The 14346-nt window shown below is 42.0% G+C and overlaps 1 protein-coding gene across 1 annotated transcript in view; it reads left to right on the top strand.

Annotated features, from left to right (window-relative positions):
• plxna2 (plexin A2) overlaps window positions 1–14346 on the top strand; it is a 238166-nt gene that overhangs the window by 112077 nt on the left and 111743 nt on the right. Inside the window, exon 5 of the mRNA XM_037684672.1 lies at window positions 8359–8482. Within this exon, the coding sequence (XP_037540600.1) occupies window positions 8359–8482 (124 nt within the window). The remainder of the gene's footprint in view (window positions 1–8358; window positions 8483–14346) is intronic.

The raw sequence follows: 14346 nt of genomic DNA, 5'->3' as shown, positions 1-14346 counted from the left end.
AGTGTGTCACATAATCTGTTCATGCCCCCAGCTCTTAGGTCAAGGTCGCAAATCAAGGTCAAGGTTTATATAAGGTATTTTCTTGGCGAGGCCATTGCCATAGATTGCTGTATAATAGTTTGTTAATGGGCAGATAAGGTGCCTCATGCAGCACTCGTTTCTTTTCTAACCATCGATCCTTAGTGTTTAGGCTCATCATACGGGCTCATGTCTGCTCCTGAGTAGAAGTTAGTTTTTCTTCCCGATGAAGATTTTCCGCTGATTTTCCAAAATGACATTTATTTATTTATTTTGTTTAGGTATTTATAAAGGTTTCTTTAATATCCTTGTCCACTAAATACTCGGTTATTTATGTCCATTGCCCCTCCAGTGTGAAGTGGTGCAGCAATAAAAACATTCTTATTCTCATCATCTGTTGGAAAATATTTTCCAACAAAAGTAGTTTTATAAGCGAGAAGTGAAAATGTCATGAGTGAATTTGTCCTGATAAGCATCAGTAACGAGTGTGCGGTGTAGCCAAGAATAGAAGGATGATTCTGTGACAGACTGGCAGAAAACAGCAGCTGCATCCTTCTTGTGAAGAGCTCTCATCATCCTGCTCAGCCAGAATTACATTTCTCCACAGCTGTGATTGCTGCTGCTTCCCTCAGCCTCCTCGTCCCATCGTTTTTCTCCCTTCATCATCCAACCACAAGTCACTGTTGATTTAATAAAATTATCTTTGCCTGTTTCCCCAGATTCACACCTCCCTCCATGCCCCCTCTGTGAAACAGCAGCATCTAAAGGATGGCACTCGTCTCATCCCTCACAGCTCAGCTCACAGTTTCCCTTTCAGACACTTTTCCTGTCTGGAACCTACAGTACGCTGCAGAGATGGTTGGCTTGCCACACATAGACTCCCCCTTACTTTGATCACCTCCTCCCTCCTCCTGCAGTTGCCATCCACAATATTCATCCTCCATTCTTCTCCTCCACACCTCTCGTCCTTTCCTCTTTATGCTTGTGCATGTATTTGTTGAAGTGCAGCATTCTAACGTGGATAATTAGGAGCACAGAAGGACATTAGTCTGAGAAGATGAGGAGGAGAGACATTTGTGTAGAGAAAGTCTGCGAGCTGACAAGGATTGGCATCTCTATTTTCTTTGCTTTTCTTTCTCTCCCTAATAATTCAGTGTGGTTTGAGTCTCCAAAAGTCCTTTAATTATCAGCAGCTGCTAGGCATCTACTGAACGTGCAAAGAATGGGGTGGGGGGTAGTGAGGAGACAAGAATGGGCGAGGGGAGTGAGTGTTTGATGCTGCACACTCATTGGCTCACAAAACAGAGAAGCATTTTGATTGCCCCTCACAGGGAGCTCATCATCTCGAGCGCTCTTCAGCCTCGGCGCTGTAAATGGGGTAGTTCAGGCTTTGCCTGACCACATTCCAAAAAACAAACAAAAAAAAACATGGACTTATGCTGATTCTTTCCCTCTCCCTCAGCCTGCATATCGCCACTATTGGATTAGCCATCTAATCGTGCCCAAAAGAAGCTTTTCCATCTCAGATTTTCCCACGTCTCTGTTCTGTCTCCATCCTCTTGACTCAGTCCCGTAATGCGGGAGAGTACGAACGGTTCTGCTGAGATTTGTCAGGATTAGCAGGCAGCCTGACTTCTGTCTCAAAGTGCTCCAGTGTGAAGGTCAGCTTTTAACTCACAATTTTTCAAAGCAACATGCAACATAATGATTTGTTGTTTCTTATAGATGAAATTTGGTTTAGAGCCACTGCCCTCCACGACTGAGTCAGCGTTCGAGGGATGTTCTGAGCTGAGCACTGAACTATGTGTTATGAAGCTAAATGCTTCAATCTGCTGGTTCTGAACCCCAGTGGTGTTAATGATGTAGGCCACTGATGCCAAAAGACTCCATAAACTTGGAAAACACTGGTTTTCAAATGTATTCAACACCTTTTGTTTGTTAAAAATCTGTACATTCAATCAAAGAAACATCCAGGAGGCCAAAGATCGGGCAGCTCTTCTGCAGAGATGACAGGATCTGTCCCCAGGACCACTGTAGGCTGGGCTTCATGGAGGAGTGTCAGGAGAAAGACATCGACTAGAGGGAAAAAAGCAGCTTGTTAAGTTCTTCTCAGAACATGTGAAGAAATGTGCTGTGGTGAGATGAGAATAAATTGGAACCTTTGGTCACCAAGGACAGCATCATGTCAGAAGTAAACTTAAAACATCTCATCATGCTGAGAACACCATTCTGACAGTGAAGCATGGTGGTGGCAGCATCATGCTGTGGAGATGTTGTTCATCAACGGGGACTAGGAAACTGAGTTAAAGAAAATTTGGATTGATCAAAAGACTGAAAAATACTTCACGGAAACTCGTTTGAGTCTCCCAGAGATTTGAGACTGGGTCAGAAGTTCCCGCTGAAGCAACACACCGCTGGTTAAATGACAAACGGGTAAATGTTCTGAAATGGTCCAGTCAGAACCCAGACCTCACTCCAACTGAGGATCTCGGGTTTGATTTAAGGATGGCTAAATGCAGGCAGCTCCCATCCAACCTGGAGGAGCAAGAATAGTTTGGTCTTAAAGCTTGGGCAAACATTCCAACATTAAAAATGTAAAGTTACGTGACAAAACATTCATATTTGAGATTTCTGTTAAATTTCTGTCCTCTAAATTAAGTGGAGGATGAAAACAAATGGATTTACAAACAGTACGTACTTGGATCAGCAACGGTTCAGATGGGAAGAAAAGGTCCAAATTAGGCAGCTGAGCCTTCACTTTATATACTATTCAACTTTTATATATATATATATATATATATATATATATATATATAAACCGAGGCTATTCTATCCACAACAGGTAATACTGTACTCATCTTGTACCTTTGGCCTCCATCTGTCTTTTTGCTTCCACAGCTTGTTTTCTCAGCTGTGTATATGTACACAGTACTTTGAGTGGCATGTTCATTATAGTTCGACAGACCAAATGATGTCAAACAACAAACATAACATCCCCTCTGATTTAACAGTGGCAACAACAATTAGCTCCACGGTGAAAATGGCTGCTTGAGTTGGTTGTAAATGTCGGGCTGTGGATCTAATGACCATCTCATCAGCTGAAGCCTCAGTTAGCAGACAGAGGGAGGCTGCATCCATCTTACCAATTGGGCCTAATGAGATATTGATCACAAACATGTAGTTCTATCAATATTTCTATAGATTCCTTTCACACAGAGCAGCAGTATGTGCGATATATGTGAGCCAGCAGCGTATAATTCAGCTGAGGACCCTACAAGCCCATTGTGTCTGTGTCTGCTGCTTATTCACTGATGTTTGGAGAGTTTTCCATCACTGCTTTGCTCTATACTTCTGTTGTGTCTCTGCTCAGTCTGTACAAGAAAAGGAAAGTCTCAACACATTATACTGTCAAATTCCTCTCAGTAATTCCAAAGCTTTTTCACCCTAAATTCTCAGCAGGTGGTATAAAAGGCATAAACTTCATGTTTGGACAAACCTTATATGTGTGTGTAAACATGTGAACAGCTTCTTATTTCTGTTCATAGAAGCTGACTCGGTTGACACTACAATGTTCACCATGGGATAGTGGAGGTGAAGTGAATGGCTCGTGGTCTGGCTGCGCTTTCTGTCCTGCGGCGACATTTTCAGTCACCACAGGACAGAACAGAGAGCTGGAGTTGTTGGTTTGATCCCTGATGTGAACTCAACATTGAGTCGGGGTGCAAAGTGCACCCACATGGGTCAGCCAAAGTTCTGGTTGTAGTTTACCATTTCTGTGGTGGCTAGAAACTAAATAACCCACTGTCTATTTTTCTCTTCCTTCCTTTTTAAAATCAATATATTTCCCTAATGTGGACGCAGTGTACTTTAGGAAATGCTCACAATGCTGAGAGTTGAGATGAACCTTGGAGGTTGTCTTTTTGACGCTACTTCAGGACTCACAAAGCCTGGAGTCATCTCTTCCCCAATCTTCGGTGTGCTTTGATTTTCTTCTCCTTGTGGCGTTTTCTATTTGTGCTATCTGTGAGGTAAAGAAATGGCAAAGTGGGGGGTGTATGGTAGGGGGAAACTGTGCTCTCATCCTGTTTTTAAACATGGTGCTCACAACAAGCACAGCCATTAGACAGACCTTTACACTTTTGCTGATGTCCTTTAGTCTCAAAGTGGTGGGATGAAGGATGGAGGACCCAAAATCTTCCCCTTTTGCCTGGTTCTCCTGCTCCTCTGCATGTGTGTGCATGAGCATGCATGAAAAAGGGTGCAAGATCAAGTGCCATGGGCTGCATTTTTATATTTTAGCCATATTTTTACCCTGGAACATGTATCCGAGTGTTTGTTTTATTGTTGTCTGTGTCCTCTTATGATGTCTGCTACCATGAAACCTCGGCAGAGGAGAGACAGCAGTGACACTTGTCTTGCTGAAGCACAAAATGAAACACAAGCTGAAGTCTCATTTCTGCTACTTTTGCTTTTTCTTGCTGTTGAGGTGATTTTGTATATTGCTCTCCGCGAACACATTAAGCTGGTATATATATATTGTTTGGGTGCCTTCAGGCTCCAGATCCAACATTGTAGCCTCCACATGCAGACTCTGAGGTAAGCAGTGAGCAAATCACTTTCCATTTGTTTTGTAATGTTGAGTATAGCTGCTTACATATTTAGTCAGGGAGTTCCATGTGTAGAGGAGGAAGTGACAGCAGCTACTTCAGGACCATGGAGAGCGTAACTCCCAGGTCAACAGCCTGAAGAGAAAACAGATATTAGCTTATTACAGGAGGTACACAGGCTGAAGTGTATGTATGTGTACCTCTTACACACGTGTGTGAAATGCAACAGTGGAACTGAGTGACAGGCCATGACCAGACAGGGAGATAAGTGATTCTCCAAGGGAGGTAGGGGGTTCAGCAGGGGGAATATGAGGAAGGCAGGATTGTAGTCAACACTCAGTGGCGTGCTCTTCAGCTAATGAGGGAGGCAAGGGGTCAGCTTCTAACTACACAAAGATAATGACCAGCTCCAGAAACCATGGCAACAGCAGCCATCCTCCTGCATGCCTCCCGCCTCCACCGCCTCACCACCCTCGCTGTGCTCACATCTTACATCACCCCCCACCCCCCAAAATGAATTTTCTACAGAAAAAAAAAATCTCACTTTGAGAAAAATCAATGCAGAGCTTTTTGTCCTTTTTGTCTTTAATAAGAGCCCAGACTTTGCATCTGCAGCCATACAGCCCGCAGACATGCATAAAACATGGCGCTGCAGCCCCCACCTCACAGCACATCAAGGATCCTTTTCTGCTCCTACTGTGGACAGGGAAAAGAAGTGCCACGTCGCCAACAGAGCAACACCTTACCCAAGAAAGGTGCACTAATTTCAGCTTGTGAAAGAGTGACGGAAAAGTGGGAGCAGATAATGGAGAGCGAAACGTGAGCTAAGCGTGGAGTCAAATTCACAAACTGAAAGACCGAAAATAATTTTTGAAAAGTCCCATTTGAAGTGTCGACATTAGATCATGTATTTATGAGCAGCAAAAATGGAAACAGGTGATCAAGTCTACTCTTAAGAGTACTCTGAATATTAGTGTGTGTGTGTGTGCGTGTGTTCGAGAGCGCGCTCATGTGAGTCTGCTTGAACTTCTGACAACATAATTACACACGAAGGCTGTGGATGAAGATGTAGCTTAGAGTCTGTCTATTTGAGAGTATGTGGTTAAGAAGCATGATATGAGCCTCAACACACACACACACACACACACACACACTGAGAGCTGCAGTAGTACATTAGCACCATGGACAGCAGCTGACCCGTCAGGGTCCAATTAGAGCTGCTCTGACCAGTCAGCCCAGAGTTTGGTGCAACAGCAGAGAAGACTCTCAGTTTTAATGAGGGATGGATGTGATGGTCTCACTCACTACTTGAGATCATGTCTGGCTATTAAAATCTCTCAGGAGGAAGTGTCTTCTGATTTGTTCTAACCATGTTTCTAAATTTATTCAGCAATTAACAAAGATAATCTGTCTTCTTGAGTTCTATGTTTTTTTTTATCTTTATACTTTAGTAGTTTGATGTAATATTTTACCCTATAATGACTTCAGAGCTGCAGTAACACTTAATAATTTGGACGTTGTGCCTTTTCAGAAGCAACATGTCTAACACGTGTATCTATGTTTTCTTGAAGCTGCATCTTACTAATGGGATCATCATGTCACATCTCCTCTGCAAGACAAACCTGGTTGCAACAACACAATTGCTATTTGAATTCTAATGATTGTTGATAACTGGTTAAAACCTGATCTCTTTGAATTGACTAAGATGTCAAAGACTACCACTAGATGGATACAGCCAAGGTCAACATGGATTACTACCATCTTAAAACAACTCTATTGTTCAAACTTTCACAGTGATTCAGATAAATCCCATTTTAAAAACTTGTACACAGCAGCCTTTGGGTATTTGTGTAGAATCCTTTGGTAACATCAGTAGCAGCAGTAGCCAGCTGTAAAACATTTAGGACATTCAGGCAGTTCCTGCAAGAAGTTCATAGAATTCCTGACAAATTAGTTGAGTGTTGGATGCTGTCTATCATGGTGCACTAAGATTCATAACTGGATGTAACTACTGTACCCACCACTGCACCCTGTATTCACTGGTTAACTGGTCATCATTAACTTCATGCAGACTCTCTCACTGGTACATTTTCATCTTTAAGTCACTTCTTGGTCTGCTGCCTTCATACATCTCCTCCTACATGTCTCTGCGTGAGTGCAGCTACAGCGTGCGCTCTCAGGACATTATTACATGCAGTGCACCCTCAATGAGGACTGAACTAGACAAAAGGATCTTCTCCTACTCCGCTCCTGTTTCCTGGATATCTTGCAACAAGATCTGAAGCTCTTGACCTTGACCTCTTAAGTGGCTCTTTAAGTTCATGGCAAAAACCAACGCAGACATGTTCCTGTTTTTAGTATTTTACGCCACGTTATAAAGCTGTTTTTGTTTAGTTTTTATATCATTTCTTCTATTTACTTTTCATTTTATATGCTTTTTATATGACTGTCTATTGTTGTTAGTACCTCATCTGTGTTCTTTGTTTAAAACAAGTCTCTCTACTAAATGAGTCATCGTGGTTCAATGCGACTAACCTGTGTAAATAAAGGTTGAATGAATGAGTACTGTAATGTAAAAGTGAAAACAGAGCAACAGGTTAAATGACAGTGTTTTCATAATTTTCTATAACATTTTAAAGACTGCAGCTGGTTTAAGATGGCAGCTCTTTTTGTATGAAGGGATCTGATTGTTTAAATGAGCTGAAGAATCGAGTTTAAATGGACCCACTTTCAAAAGTAATTTCTACCATCTTAAAACAACTCGTATTTTTTAATTTCATATTATTTCATGCAAATAATATTATTTCAACCTTTATACCACCACCGTTTTCACATCACACAGTGGTTTTATCAGAAAGTTGTTTAAATTCCTAGTGAAGAGCCATCTGGATGCCATAAAATTGCTACAACGGACTTCCCTCGCTGCCATTTGCTCTTGCCAATAGCTACAGAATTCCAAGTAAACAGCTGTGTACATCAAAAAGGACAGCCGTGTAAGGGTTAATAAAAGAATATTTGCATGAGCACCCATGAAGGTTTGGAGATGATAACTTTTTTTCAGATGGCATCAATCCACTTTGGTCTTAGCAGCATTTGGTCTAGCTGTTGGTTTCTGTCCTGTTGGATCAGTGTCCTCACAATGAGCTCATTGTTGAACTATCTGCTGCAGGTTAGGTTCACAACATTTCTAATTTTTCCAAGCAAACATAGTTCCAAACGGCCAAACTGTACCTTTAATAAAACAGAAAATACCCCATATTTTATGGCTAAAGAATGCACCACATAACATGAATAACTGTATAGTGTCTTTGAAAATAAATGCCAGTGAATGGGCTACATGTTCTCAGAGAGATAAGGATGAAAAGGTGGATGCTGTGCACACGTGCTCACACATTGTCTTGTCAAACGTGGCATTAAAACATGCAGTCAGTTCTGCCATGAAACAGAGCTATTAGCATCACATTGAAGAGATAATGAAGGGGTTATTTCCTCCATCATTGCTCTTTTACTTGTACTTTTTTTTTGTCTTTTCTGTAACTATTTCCTGTTTACCCCCAGTTGAAACACGTGTACATGTTATAATAACGGCACCCATTTTACTTCAGTATTCAATATCTTTATATTTATTGTGTTTGCATGCTTTCCCTCTACGTTTCCCTTTAAAACGTTTGCCTCGCTTACATGATGCAAATACACGACCTCATAGTCTCTGTTTCTCCTTCTCTCTCTGCAGATGCTCTCAGAGGAGTCGGTGCGAGCGTGAATATGAGCCGTACCGTTTCGCTGCGTCCCTCAACCAGTGCGTGAAGGCCACCGTCTACCCAGATAGCATTGCGGTGTCGGAGCCGAGCGTTCCCGTAAGTTCGCACACGAACGACTGTACTCACAAGCTTAAGAAAGTAAAACGAAATCTACCACCATGTTTTCTTTAAACGAGCCAACAAAACAACTGATGATTGTGGCTGATGCATAAACATTAGATTGGGGGGGGGGGGGGGGGGGTGAGAGTGCTCCATGTGGGTGTTTCAGGCATACATATGCTCACTTGTTACAGAGCGGTGGAAATGCGTGCCAAAGCATGTTTGTGTAGGAGGGTGTGTAGGTGGTAAAGTTGCGCGGGTGCAGCGGAGTACAGTATCATATTTCCACATGGACTGAGTGTAAACGGGCAGAGATCATCAGTGAACGCAGAGACGGGTTCCCTTCATGTTCAGGAGAACCACTGACACGTACTTCGACTTTACCAACCCACACTGGCTAAAGGTCATCTCATGCTGGCTCAAGGTCATCTTCATGTTTATAAACTTGATTTGCTTACAGTAAGGTTTGGGCTGTAACAAGATGTCAAATTAACGTGGAAAGCTCTCTTCCAGAGAGGTGGTGTTAAAGCTTTTCAAGAGATTTGTTGAAACTTTAATCCAAACTGACAAAGTGCTCGTGATGCCCTGGCAACTCCAGGGTCTTGCACGATGACGCACGTTCACCACAGCCGGGGTGTATTTTGGACATCTGACGTCTCTCACCCTGACAACCCCTTTCTCTGTTTCAAGTGTCGTGATGCTGATCTGGACTTTGTTCTTTGCTCCAGGTTGTCACACACTACCTGTTTGTGTGTTCACACAAAATGGGACAAGATTTAACCAAACATGGGTTTAAATATGCAAATATGACATATACTTGAATAAAAACTAATCACAGAGTTTCTGTATCCAAGAGCAACAAAGGATGTTGTCAAAAGATTGCTATAAATATGTGCACTGTTAAACTCCACTGTGGCGCACATTTATTCCTATGGCTGGAAGTGGGAGCATGCTCAATAGAAAAACATTTATCAGATCCCACTTCTACACATTTCTTTTATTGTTTGCATAAAACTCCTTAAGGTCTTCAGATCTTTTGAACTGAGGTTCTGTGGATTGGTTGTGAACAATGAATAGCCTACCTGCTGCAGATAGTGTTTTGATCAACCTAACTGATGTTTATGTCTGACCATTAGTTTGTCGAGCTGATAGCTCGTCCTAATAAAATGGATTTTTGTCTTCAACTAAAACAACAAGCACAGTTATTTCACAACAGTTTTTATACTTTGTATTTTCATCATGTGTATTTCGGTGGAACTATTATTTATTTCCTGCTGGAAATTTCCCTGCCTGCACCAGATGTTCCCCAGCCAGCTGCTGCTTGTTGCACTTGCAAAGAACAAGAGTTTTATGTACAGTAATTAATAATAAAGTACAAAAACACACAGCAGTGAAAAGTGGAGGTAGACCAGATAATCAGCCAATATTGGACACTTTTTTAAAAAACAGCAATTGTTCATGCCTTTAAATACTTAATTAATTACTAAGTATAAAAATAAAAATGCACCAGCAGCTGCTTCAGCCATTTAACTGCAACTCACTGTTTAGTGCTTTATTTAATTGTTAACACATCTATAAGTCATTTTAAGTGTTAACACTTCTATAAACCATTTTTTTAATTGTTCAAGTTCTTTAAAGGGTTGTTAAATACAAATTTATATAAGTTGGGCCATTATGTTTGTATTTTGTAAAATGGAAAATAAATATTGACCAAAATTTAAAATAAATTGGAATTATATTTTGGCCATCAGATGCCTTGATTTCTAACAATTGGTGTCCATCCATCCATCCATCCATCCATTCATCCATCATCCATCCATCCATCCATCCATCCATCCATCCATTCATCCATCCACCCATCCATCCATCCATCCATCATCTGCCTATCAATCCATCTGTCTAAATCCATCTGTCCATCCATCCATCTGTCCATCCATCCATCTGTCCATCCGTCCATCCATCCATCCATCCATCCATCCATCCGTCTGTCCATCCATCCATCCATCCATCCATCCATCCATCTGTCTATCCATCCATCTGTCTATCCATCCATCCAGTCCATAACAGGGACACAGAGACAAACAAGACAAACAACCATTCAGCTAAAACAAACAAACAAACAAACAAACTCATATCAGTCTAGCTCTAGTGTGATGGTTGTTTAAAATGCTTTTTGCATAAACCTCTATTCTTGTCCTGATGTTTTTTATGTTAAATATTTAAAATCATTTCTTAATATTTGTCATCTGTGTGGTTTTCCTTTCATGTTCAGTTTGTTTCAGTTTGTTCATGCCCATTCTGCTCATCAGCTGCACCAGAACCCTCTCTGCCATCACCTCTCCAGCATCTTTATATTTAAATATTTAAATTTTCCTGCTTCCTGGTCATTGTGTGCTCACAGTTATTGTAATGCTCTTCTGCAGTTTTTTTTTTTTTTACTGCCTTATTAACTTGTTTCGTTTTTTTGTCTAAAGTTTTCATTTAACGTGTTATGGTCCATGTTATGTTCTGAATCAGCACATTGGGTCCTCCATACTAGAACCTCAAAACTTTAACATTTTGATAGAATGGAGATTTTAAAATGGGAACGATCTACTTTGATCTTGGCCTCAGGCGGACTCATCAGTCCAGCCAGAATCAAACTCTACTTCTCCAAACTGAGGTTGTTTAATGAGCTGCTTACAATGGGAATATATTATTATTTAAAACAGTTTTACAGAACCTCACTTCAACATGTCTGAACTATACCTTTAATGTTGGGTGTCCTGTCGGCGGGGCATGGCCTGGGCCGGGTCTGGGGTATTGGCTCTTCTCCGCTCAAGAATGAATGGGTTTACCTCCTGGGTTTGGGCATGGGCTGCCCCCTGTAGAGGGCGGGTACATGTCTTGGACCTGGGGGGTATAGAGTGCGTATCGGGAATAAGAATGAAATGTATCGTTATTGTATGTCTTTGAGTGAGTGAATGTGAGATTGAGGTTGGGATTGTGTGCTTGTGTCTGTGTATGAATGGGTATTTGTTAGGCCGAGACTCGGACTGCCCCCTCTTTGATACAACTGGGGGTGCTTGGCATCGCGCCCCTATCACGCAGCCCCCTGGTGGGGTGTGCCCTTGCCTACCGGCGCGCATGGGGCCCTTGGTGTCGGGGGCTGGGCGCTTGGGCGTGTGTCGGCTCGGCCTGGTGTCTGCCTGGTGGGGCTCGGGTCCTCTGGCCCTGTCGGGCCTTGGCCTGGGTGGTGTGAGTCCTCGGTGCCCGGGCCTCAGTGCCTGGACCTGGACCTACATCGGTGCGGCGGGTGCCAACGGAGGCCTATGAGTTTGTCGCTGTTGGCCCCGGGGGGTCACTGTATGTGGTCGCTGGTGGGGATCTTCCTCTGGGGGGTGGGTGAGTGGTTCGTCCTGTGTGGGTGGCTCTGGGGGCTCCGCGGTCGGGGTCCCTCCTGGGGTCTTGGGCTCTGGTCCCCCCTTTTTCGTCTGCCTCTGGTCTTGGGGGTCGGGTCTCTGCTGCTTCACAGTTACTAATAAATGTTCTATTAGAGAAGCCTTATACACTTATGCATGCTCACAACCACACACAATTATAAGCAAGAGTTCTTATGTAGGCTTTATATGTAGATATATAGATATGTATGTGAGTGTATATTCATGTGTATGTATGTATGTATGTATGTATATAGGCGTAGGTATGGGTATATATATTTATGGAAACTTACTGCAAAGCCATGAATATTTTAAGTTCTTTATACATATGTATTTTGTTGCTGTGTTTTGTCATGTTCTTTGCAGGTGAACAGACAGTGGCCGGGTGTTTTGCCGTGTGCTCTCTTTGTGTATATCTCTTATATTTTGGAGTCTTACTTTGTCTTTTCTTTCTTTCTATCCTATAAAAAATAAAAAAAAAAACTACTCTAGATAGTCACTATAATAAATATTTCATAATAATGGCGTGGAGAGGATGGCTGTAAGGGGAGAAGGGAGGCCATCTAGAAAAAAAACAAAAAAAAAACAGTTTACAGAACCTCACTTCAACATGTCTGAACTATACCTTTAATGTTGGAAAATTGTATAAAACAAATGAAGTGATCAGTGGCTTTTTACATTTGTGCTGATCAAACAAAGATCTGAACGTATCAGTCGGTGCGCCTCAGACACTGATTGCACATTTGTGTGTCACCGCACACAGATGGTACACACTCGTCACAAAAAACTTTTCAACAGCACGAGCTGCTTGATTGGTTGTCCAAACTTGGCTTGTGATCAGACTGAAAACTCATACTGCCTAATGTTTATTATATCCCTTTAACACCAGAGTGACTTTATTCACTATGTTGTCCAACAAAATATGGCTGCATTTAATTCAAGCACTCAGTTTAATTAGGAGTTCAGGGTTGAGGCGTCTAACGAAACAGCTCCTATTGTCTAACTCATATCTGTGAGAGAGTAGCTGCGTAGAATCAGTGTTAGTCTCTTCAGCCAGAGAGGCCGATGCCAGCGGTGAGTGGCTGTCACTGTTACACCGACGCCCTAAACGCTTTGGCATGCTGCTCTTGGCTGGTGATCACAGCGTAACATATGGAAATTTAAAGTCAATCATATATTTTTTAAAACCAGCTGTCGAATAAAAATAAAACCCAAGTTTAATGTTTAACATCATGGACAGTGTGAGGCAGATGCACTGACTGGTAACCCTGTTTTTGTCTTAATCAGATGCAGGCTTTGACTCACCTCCATTTCTATATGAAAACAGATCTGAATATGGGATTCTCATCTCTGCATGTTCAAACATCATGTCCACACACATGATGCTCATTGACCTCAGGCATTAGAGTTGAGAACAAGTGGTGTGGCGTGTTCACCACTAACATGCATCACATACTAAATGAACGCCGAAGTGTAAAGAGAAAAGGTGAGGCTAAGGCACTAAACGTTAAACACATGTTTACTGGTGTAACGACATAGAGACAGTAAAGTTTGGTAGAATGCTCTGTAACTGTAACAAACAGCCTCTGACTAGTAATGATACTGTGGAGACAGCAGGATGTTTAGAGCCATGCAGGCTCCGCGCACATCATGTGGATTAATATTAAGTCAATTAAATAAATCCACTGACCAACATGCCAAACACCGTGCACTGTGCCAGCCTGCAGTCTCTCCCCAGCCGTGCTGTTCATCAGGCTGAACGAGTCGTGTGTTGAACAACGCCACCTCGCCACGATGCTGGTTAGTCGCGTTTGAACAACAGTTTGTACATCGACTGAAAATCGTTACTAAAAACGTAAATATATTTACCCTGTGTTATATTTTTTTCAAGGTGTTGGCAGTCAGTAGCTCCAAAGACATTTTTAAAAGGCTTTCACTTCAAATTGCACCCCTCGCTATGTTGCTCTTTAATGACGGCCACAGCTCGGGGTACAGGTCCAACAAGACCGCCAGTGAAAAATTAAAGTGGCTGATTAGCCGGTGGTCATTCTGAGCCAGGAAATCTTCTTGGTCTCTAAATGCACATTGTCCAGTGGTTGCAATAATAATAATCTTTCAATAATACTGTCACCAAAGAACAGAAAAATGTAGAAACATATGTCGTGGGGTTGGTGTGAAGGTGTGATGCCATTATTTATACGTCTGAACGTTTGTGTGGAAAAGAAACAATTCAACATTTTTGGGTGTACACGTTCTTTGTACATGAGGCCTCATGTCCAGAGCACTGTGATAATGTTCTGTTGTGTTCATTTATCATTTCTTTTATTATGATTTTACTTTGTTAGCCCAAGTTGAAAGCCTTTTGAAACTCAACAACAGTAAAACATTATTTACATGATGTTTGATGCGTTCAGCTTTTTTCACCTCACTGTCCACTGTGCA

The sequence above is a fragment of the Nematolebias whitei genome, chromosome 11, assembly GCF_014905685.2.
Source record: "Nematolebias whitei isolate Nwh7 chromosome 11, NemWhi1, whole genome shotgun sequence".
NCBI lineage: Eukaryota > Metazoa > Chordata > Actinopteri > Cyprinodontiformes > Rivulidae > Nematolebias > Nematolebias whitei.
The sequence above is the reverse complement of the archived record's forward strand: the minus strand, read 5'-3'. Positions and strand labels throughout refer to the sequence as shown.